General features: G+C 43.3%; 1 protein-coding gene across 1 annotated transcript; it reads left to right on the top strand.

Moving 5' to 3' along the window:
* LOC148839320 (matrix metallopeptidase-21-like) lies at window positions 1-7,074 on the top strand. Its single transcript, XM_088935646.1, has 7 exons — window positions 1-202; window positions 716-855; window positions 935-1,076; window positions 1,247-1,504; window positions 2,712-2,884; window positions 6,004-6,103; window positions 6,878-7,074. Exons 1-7 carry the CDS (start codon window positions 1-3, stop codon window positions 7,072-7,074), a joined length of 1,212 nt encoding a protein of 403 aa, XP_088791772.1.
* The last annotated feature ends 2,311 nt before the right edge of the window (window positions 7,075-9,385 follow it).

Below are 9,385 nucleotides of genomic sequence, written 5' to 3'. Positions count from 1 at the left end.
ATGCCGGGGCTGGGCTTTGCCCAACAAAGGCTGAAGTGGCGCTTGATGGCCCAAGGGCACAGCGATCACCTGACCAAAGAGGAGCAGAGGCGAGAGCTTCGACTGGCATTCCGGCGCTGGAGTGAGGTGGCACCTCTCTCTTTCCAGGAGGACCTTACCTGTCCCATGGCAGAGATCGATATCTGGGTGGGCTTTGGCACACGTAAGAGCTATTCTTCCATTATCAGAAACCCTGCAGGCCAGCTTGTGAATTTTGTGCCAGATCTATCGAATCCATAGCTTGTGCCCATGTCAGATGAAATTTAGTAGCTGTCAACAAAAGCTAAATCCTTTAGCTCTTCTGTATTTCAAATTTTCATTCTGTAGTGCAGGTATTGTCAGACAATTGTCATACAAATCAGAGTCCGGTTACACAATACTTTGGTCCTTTTCATGCATTAGAAAGAGCACTGGTTGAGTACGAATGGATGAGACTGCAAGCAGATCAGGTATTGCTTTAACTGTGCATATTGTCTCAAAATAAGGGAAAATGTTTGATCAACTTGACCTCTGCTGTTGATTTACATTTAGAGGCTGTTGCTTACAAGATCCAACTGCTATTGAATTGTGGTCAAATGTTCTTCTGCATGCATCAATGATGAGCTCTTTTGCTCTTTTCAAAATATCACTGTTTTCACTTTGTGTGAATGGTGTTAAGCATGTGTGTGTTGTCTAGGACGTCACTTGGGATGCCCATGGGCATTTGACGGGCTAGGAGGGGAGTTGGCACACACCCTGCTGCCTGGTGAAATCCACTTGGATGATGATGAGCCTTACAACACCTCCCCATCAGACCAGGGGGTCGGCCTTCTGCAGGTAACATCCCAATCACAGAGCATTGATAGGTCCAGTCAGTTTCCCTCTGAATTTTCCAATGTGTCAATATGTGCTACAGGTGGCTGTTCATGAGATAGGACATGTGCTTGGCCTGCCCCATCTGCTTTACCCTGGCTCTGTGATGCATCCCTTCTACCCCACCACTGGGGGCACTGTGGAGCTGAGCTGGCATGATAGGAGAGCCATTCAGGAGCTATATGGTGAGCTCTAGATTGCAGATGTTTACTTTTTAGGTCTTTTAGTCAAAATACTCAGTCCTTTTGTTCCAGCTTCCTTATTTTTGGTCATATTCCTTGTTTATTCATGATGTAAGTGTACTCTGGGGAATAGTTTTCAGTTTTCAGTATTTCTCTCCCTCTCCCACTCTCAGGACAGTGTGAGGACCCATTTGACACCGTGTTCGATTGGGTGAGGAGACAGAGCAGCCAGAAGGGGGAGCCAGTATTGCGGTTCAACACCTTCTTCTTCCGGGGTGGGCAGTACTGGCTGTACGAGAACCGCCACAGCCGTCCTCGACTTGGCGACCCGCGCAGGTTGACTGCGGGCTGGCGGGGCTTGCCGGAGGGTGGAGTTGACGCCTTTGTACATGTCTGGACACCCAAAATCGACGCCAGATTCTTTTTTAAAGGTATCTTGAGCCACTTACACGTCTAATTCAAAACGGTAAACCAGACGTAGTATTAATATCATTCAGGCTTTATCAGCCTCTGCAGTGATTCACTGATGAATCAGGATCTTTATTAATCAAGCTGGTAACTGCCTAGGTTGTGTCACTGAGAGCTGAGCTCTTAGCTGTCCAGGAGCCAGGTCAGGAGACAGGGGCAAACTGCTGCTCCTGAAGTATACCCACACATCCCTTCTGTTTTCTGGATAGCTAATGATCCTGTGATCTTTTAATGCTTCTCACTGCTTTGTAGAATGCTGTGGATTAGTTCTTCTCTTGCTTTCAAGTCATTTAAGGTTGTGTACTATTCATTGGTCTATCCATTTTCTTATCAGCTTATTCGGAACAGGGTTCACAGGGGGGAGCTGGAGCCAAATCTGGCAAGCACTGGTCACAAGGCAGGGTACAACCTGGACAGGACGCCAGTCCATCACAGGGCACACAGAGACACACACACTCACACCAGGGCCAATTTTCAAGGAAAGCAATCAGCCTACCAGTACGTTTCTGGGCTGTGGGAGGAAACAGGAGCAACCGGAGGAACTAACATTCTAACATGGGGAGAACATGTAAACTCCACACAGATGCCACCCCAGCTCCAGAATTGAACCCAGGGCCCCATCAGGGTGAGGCTGCAATGCTAACCACTGCTCCACCACACCACTGTAGGTGTACTGTTAAAAGCAATAAAAATCCTAAACCTAAGCCTACATCCTATCCCTAAGCAAAAAGCACAGTTGTCATTTACAACGAGATCCTTCAGTCCTGGTCCTGGAGGTCCTGTTCCAGTTAGACAACTGACCCCTTGATTAATCTGATAACAGGATTAATTTGAACCATTTGACTGTTTCTAGCTTTTTAACTAGTGAATTTCATACGCAATAGAAAATCCCAAACTTTTGAGTAGAAAAATGACTTTCAAATGTTCCATTAAACCAGCTGTTTAGTTCAATTAAGTCACTAAGCTGAGCTGGAATGAAAACCACCAGGCGTGCAAGCATGCAGGATAAAGATTGAGAGTCCCTGGGTTACAGAACGCGGAAGCTGAGATATTCCTAGGGGTGTTACTGTATTTGCATGGTTCCTTGTGATAATTACAGCCCATTCTGGGCACGTTCCGTAGTTTGGGTTTAAATATAACAGATCCACTGGGATTTCTCTCTGCTGGCAGGTACTCAGTTCTGGCGATACGACAGTTCGACAGACCGGGTTTTTACCCAAGATCCCGAGGGGCAGCGGTACCCCCGTCGGATCTCGGAGGGTTTCCCTGGCGTCTCCGGCCCCATCGACGCTGCTGTGTTCCTGAGGCGGGAAGGCCGCATCTACTTCTTCAAGGGCCAGGAGGTCAGTAGGATCCAGCGATCGTCAGCTCTAGTACACAAGGGCCAGGGTGTCTGCTGTGAAGCTGAAATGGATGTTACTGCTGGGCAATGGGAGTTTGTACTTTTTTCACATATACAGAGTTCAATTAAGAACACCAAAAAAGAGTATCGTTGCATCTTTACTGCCTCTCAGTATGCTGTGTGAAAAATATATATTTGTACATGCAATGTGTTTATATATAGTATATCCATATACTATGTGCATTCTTTATACTGCATATATTCTGAGAGGGATACGTTCCAATACTCATTTGCTGTGTTGTTGATGCCTCTCTGTGTATATAAATACTTATATCCTAAACATACAGAGCCTTATAATGCACCTTATGTGATCAGGTACTCTCCTCCTAGTTCCACCTTTTTATTTCTGCATGGACAGGAATAGATACAGGAACCTTCGAAAAATCACCATGATCTGAGTGGGCGATGCAGGATCAGTGAAGGAATTCCCTAACAAGCTGAAGCTTTTCCGATAACAAACAGCTGCTGTTGTGTTATCTTGCCCTCTGTGTCCCGCGTCACGCTTCAGTGCTCCTGATAGAGTCTTCCCTGCTCACCGCCCAGTCAAGCAGAGCTGCCAGGACTCTGTGAAAACAGAGGGAATTCAGTTTGTCACTGACGAATGCTACAATTACAGGAGAAGAGGCTGTCAGAGCCCCCGCCGAGGCTAGTTGGAGAGTCCCTATAACATTTCCACAGATCTTTTTATTATACTAAGTGTAAGCCGCAGGAGGCCTTTCTGCTGGATTCGATTAGCGCTGAGTCCTTCTTTTCTTAATTGAACCGTTAATTGAAGAAAATACTTTTTTCTCCTAAAATGGTGCAGATTTCAAGTCACTTTCAGCACTCACGTGGGTAATATGAAATCTCCCACAGAGATGGAACTGAAACAATTCTAAATGTTGGATTAATCAAATTGCAAGTGATGAAAGATGTCTAATTAAGTGCTTTATTAGTTCAATTAAGGAAGAGCAGTGAACTGAAATTGAGTCCAATAAACAGTTGCTTAAATTCTCCTCTCTTTAATACGTTTTTGATTTTCCTGCTAAAACTATTGTGAATCATAAGGTATCTTTTTTTCTTGTCGAACTTTTTGGAAGCAGTTTTTTCAAAATGCAATGTATTTAAAGGTGTCTAGACAGATATGAACCCTTGCTTGAAATAGTAATTTGGTTAATTAAACCTTTTTCATAGTCAGCTCCAATAAAGAAGCAGATTTCTAATCACGTACCAACCATTATAATTGCTTTGCACTCTCTGACTTTTTAAGCACTAGTAATGATTTAAAAGTTATTGCTCAGTTCAAAAGACAGCAAGCCTACCATATAAAACCTTTAGACTGATGGACGCCTGAATTTGAAGCTTGTTAAATACATCCAAAATTAGTCATCACAAGTACTATATGTTGACTCCGAAGCTTATATATTTCAGTATGTTGGAAGTATACTCACACTGAAATTTAACCATTCGCAAAACATACTGTACAGTGGATTCAACTGATAGAGGTGGGGTTGTCGAGGCAGAGAGTGAGGCTATAAGGTGGCTGGCTTGGCGAGTTATTCAGAAAGTCAGACTTGCCATATGAAACATTTTGGTGTGGATCTGCTGCTAATTATGACCAACTGACCAACTGATACAGTGTACAACATGGGATATGTCTCAGGGGCTCCTTTCCTCTCTCTGGCCAGGTGAAGCAGGTTTGACTAATTTCCTCTCGAAGCAGCACTGATGAAGAAATACCACCTCTCACAGAAAACGCTACCCATCCATCCATTTTTATAACCTTTTCTTCCCATTCTGGGTCACAGGAGAGCCAGAGCCTGTCCCGGCAAGCCACAGGCAAAAGGCAGGATACGCCCTGGACAGGATGTTAGTCCATCACAGGGCAGAGAAACACACACAAACACGCACACTCTCACACCTGGGTTGATTCCATTAACCTACTGATATGTTTTTAAACTGCGGGCAGAAAACCCTACCTTCAGACATCAAATTGTCGTTTGAAACAAATACTACTGAACACTAAATATCTACAGATAGGCAAAATCAGTCAGCTACCCTTCTCCCACTCTGTTCCATACCATCATAGAACAAAGCAGCAATTATCTTTTCTCAAGCAAAATGGCCTTGCTGATGCAAAGCAGATAGATGTTTTATTTTTTTCCACACATCTGGCACATTTCTAAAAACAACAGGTGCTTAAAGTCACCACCTGGACAGAGAGTAATGAATGCGAATTTGCTAAACCAAGCATGTTGTCTTGTTAGAATACAGTAAGATAACCTTTTATGAAATTTTAAAATATATATGGGTACCCTAAGAGAAATTAGTTTTTTACAAACTCAGAGTTAGTCAAATATTTGTAAAACTCAAAGATAGTTAATCATTGAAATGGTAACTGCCACATATAAACTACATAGTACAGTGGTAATGACATTAGTCAATGATACTATACCCGCATATTAATGTATAGCATAATTTGCAAAATCCTTCGTGTAAAGAAATGCGTTTTTAATTTTCTGTGCTCAACTTCCATTTGTATCTCTCTATTGCTAATCAAATTTTTGAATATGAGTGGACAGAGGTAACCAGATCAAAATAAATTACCAAATTACTAAGCTTTTTAGCCTATGAAATGTTCTTGTTTGTTGCTAGTTTGTTTTGGCAAATATCTTGACAGTGTGACGCTCTATAAAGGAGCTGCAGCCAGTATTGTTAAAGCTGCCCTGTACACTTTGAAAGTAATGTAATCATAGTAATTGTAACTGCTTTACAGTATACAGTATGGAGAATTGAATACAGCTCAAACTTTCAAGCTAAGCACAAACCTCAAACTTGATGTTCTTGTTTAACACAGTCTACTATCTACTGTCTTCTATGTAGAGGAAAGTAAATCATCAGGTACTGTGTTTGAAATTAGCTGCTGTTATAAAGCTTTAATTTGCTCTAACCCTGTCCTTAACCTTGAATGGCCTGGCCTTCACACAAACAGAATAAGGCCGAGGTCCCTAACTCTACTCCACACCAGATGATGGAATGCTTTACCCTCTCTCCTCTCACTCTGTTTCTGATCTGTTTCAGGTGCTGGCGTTTGGTGTGTCCAGTAACCAGACTCTGCCTGGCTTTCCGAAGAGACTGGAGGAAGTGTTTCCTGCATCCATCCAGGAGGATCACCCCACAGGTAACCTGTCTCTCCACCACTGTTATTAGAATTTATTCATGCAACTGATTGCCATGACACCTATGACATACAATTCAGATTCCCACTGCCCAGCGCTTCAAGCTGTTTCAGAGTTTTCTAGCTGGAGGGCTTTGGGACAATAGCCTGCTGGCTCTTGCCCGCTGCCCAATGTGGAATCATTTTTTTGCAACATGTGGTATGAAAATTCCTCTTTCTTTTTCACTTCGGATAAGAACTCACATCATTTACGTTAAACATGAACCTGCAAATAGCCAGGCGTCCCTGACTATTTGGAGCCTGGTTGGCAAAAAAACAGCACAAACGATCAAAGACAAGTCATTCTTTGCTTATTGTGATGTGTACAGTCCAATCTTGTGGGGATATGTGTTCTCAACTCTTTAGTGGGACCAGCAGGGGGTGCTCACCCCACAGTCTGTGTGAGTCCTAATGCCCTTATGACAGGGACACTACACAGTAAAAACGGACCATCTCTCGGATGAGATGTAAAACCAAGGTCCCGACTCTCTGTGGTCATTGAAAATCCCAGGATATTTCTCAAAAAGAGCAGGGGTGTAACCCTGGTGTCCTGAGCAAATTTCCACCTGGCCTTTACCAATCATGGCCTCCTAACAATCCCCATCTCTGAACTGGCTTCATCACTCTGCTCTCCTCCCCACTGATAGCTGGTGTGTGGTGAGCGGACTGGGTTGAGTGTCCAGAAAAGAGCTATATAAGTGTAAAAGACGATTATGACTATTATTATTATTATTGCAGGGAACCTGGATGCTGCCTACTACTCCTATACCCACCACACCCTGTTTCTTTTCAAAGACAAGTTCTTCTGGGAAGTGGCAAGAGAGGGCAGCACTGAGCATCCCATGTCCCACAATGCCCTGCTGCCCCGGAGGAGGGTGGCAGAGCAGTGGCTGGACCTGTGTGACGTCCATCCCAGCACACTGGATGAGAGATGAGAGCAGCAGCTAAATCATACAACATCCTGTCCTGATCAAATTATGAAGATTAAAAAGAGAATGAGGACCATTAAACTTTGACCACCACTAAGATGAAGGTCTCTTACAGTCATCCCAAACCTACAGAGTTAAAATACTGGATGAAACTGCTAGCATTAGGTTTGTCCTTGTGCATGCTGACTATTCCTTCCGGGATGTCTTATATAAGAAAAGTATTATTTCCAACATACGGTCATCAGTCTGTTTTTGATGAGTTCTCGCCTTGTTTATGAAAGACCAGACGAACGAAGGGCAAACTGTTGTGCTGTGTTCTGAAAGTGGACAAGTGTGGAGAGCTGTGTCAGCCTGTGCTGGCCACAAGGCAACAAGTCCAGGTTAATTCCATGTAGAAAAACAGAAAGAAGAAATGAAACTTCTTGCCCGTTGAGCCTTCTTCAGGTGTATCACATTGCGTTTCTTCTTTCTGTTTTTCAGCATGGAATTATTCTTTGCAAGAAATAGTTTTGGAAAAAAACTAGGAAACTGAGGTACTGGAGTAACAAAAGAAAACTGTACATTTTAATCCAGTAGGTCCTATAAACTAACCCCCTGTACACAATAAGGGGATTTTTCCTTTGAAAAAAGATTATTACATTTTGCCTGAGTGACCGCACATTTCCAGTTTGATGTCTATAATCTACTGCAGTCTATTCTTACTGAATTAACTGTCTTTCACTTCTGTCTATGGAATGGCGACACAGAGATTAGTGCTGACTGTGCTGCAGCAAGATGTAATTCTTTCGTGCCGTACTATAGATAGCACAGGTGTCTCTTCTGAGAGGGGGGGAGTGGGTCAAGACACAGTGTCAGGTTTTTATTGACTCGTGTTGTGGACAAGGAGGCCAATTAGGGTGTGTGTGAGGTGATATGGTGGGGGGGGGGGGGGGTGCTGTAGGACAGCACAGCTATTTCCATCTGTATTGAGAGGAGTCTATTGACCCCCCTCCCCTAAAACTGCCCACCCCCAATCTCCCTTTGCCCCAAGGGATAGCTCAATTTGCTCTGTTCCATCTCAGATCCTCTTGTTTCTTACAGCCCACAGTTTTCTGCTTATTTACTGTAAAACAATCCCGGTATCGGTGTCCAGAAATGAGGGTCCTGTTTCCCATTATCTCCAGCTGCACACAGGCGGTTGGTGACCTTGAGTTTGCCTCTCTCAGGAGGAAGATCAATGCCATCTTGCCTGAGGATGAATAGCTCAACACCCTTGGGCCCTGTCTCTGCAACAAAGCCTTAAGGGGCAGGAATGTCACCGAGAGTTCTAAAAAAAAAATCCCCTACAGGAATTTTATACTCACTATAAAACAATAAAACACTTTCAGTTTCTGTGATGAAGAATACAGTATGTGTCCTTCTTTCTGTCAGAATCAGACTGCTGTGGTCTAGTCTCAGCAGTGAGTTTTTCTGTTTAAGCTTGCCCATCAAATTCTGAATGACAACCTTTAAAAAAGAACCACAACCACTGTTTTTGAAGTTAGCAGAAAGAAAATGTTGTCACAATTAAAATGGTTCAGCTCCCGAGGCACGTGTTGAAACACAGTACTTACATGGCCTCAACTCACTGGAGTATCTTCAGTACCACTTCGAATGAGTGTTCAAGAAACTAAAAAGAGAAATCACTGTAACTGGAAGCTCGAATATTAACCTCGGCAAGTCTGACTTTTCCAGTTTTCCAGACGCTCTGCCCCTTCAACTGTTAAGTGCCACCCTACTTACAGTGTAAAGGGAAAGTGAACCCTGAATCTCAGAGGAACACAGAAAAGGAGCATTTAAAAAGAACAGCAGAGAGGGGGAACAACTCTTTCAAGTGTTTGTGACCAGATGTTACCACTAGGTGGCAGAGCATTGTAACAGATGGCCCAAACTGTAATTACAAAAGAAAGTGATTCGCCAAGTACAATGAGCTTGGTAACTCAATCCACTTGCAGTTTTTAGATAAAACACCTGCAGGTAATTAGTCAGGAGCAAAAGTTGACATTTTCCCCACTGGTGATTAGAGAAAACGGCCCTATTATCTGGAAATTCCTGGCTCACATTTTGGCCCACGACTGTGTGTGGCTGTGTGTAACCCTAGGAACGTTAGTGAACTTTGTGCTCTGTCCTTCAGAGAAGATGGAAAACTGAAATCTTAAACCACTCAGCAACAGAACCTTTTAATACATAGTTCACTCTGGTAGCTGCTCTTTGTGGCTCTAGATAAAAACATTTCCTAAGTGACTAATTATTATTTTTATTAAAATGACTTTTAAATGTGAGGCGTATCCCAGACTCT

This window comes from Atractosteus spatula, chromosome 2 (assembly GCF_055471065.1).
Source record: "Atractosteus spatula isolate fAtrSpa1 chromosome 2, fAtrSpa1.hap1, whole genome shotgun sequence".
Taxonomy (NCBI): Eukaryota; Metazoa; Chordata; class Actinopteri; order Semionotiformes; family Lepisosteidae; genus Atractosteus; species Atractosteus spatula.
This window is presented reverse-complemented; position numbering and strand designations above follow the sequence as displayed.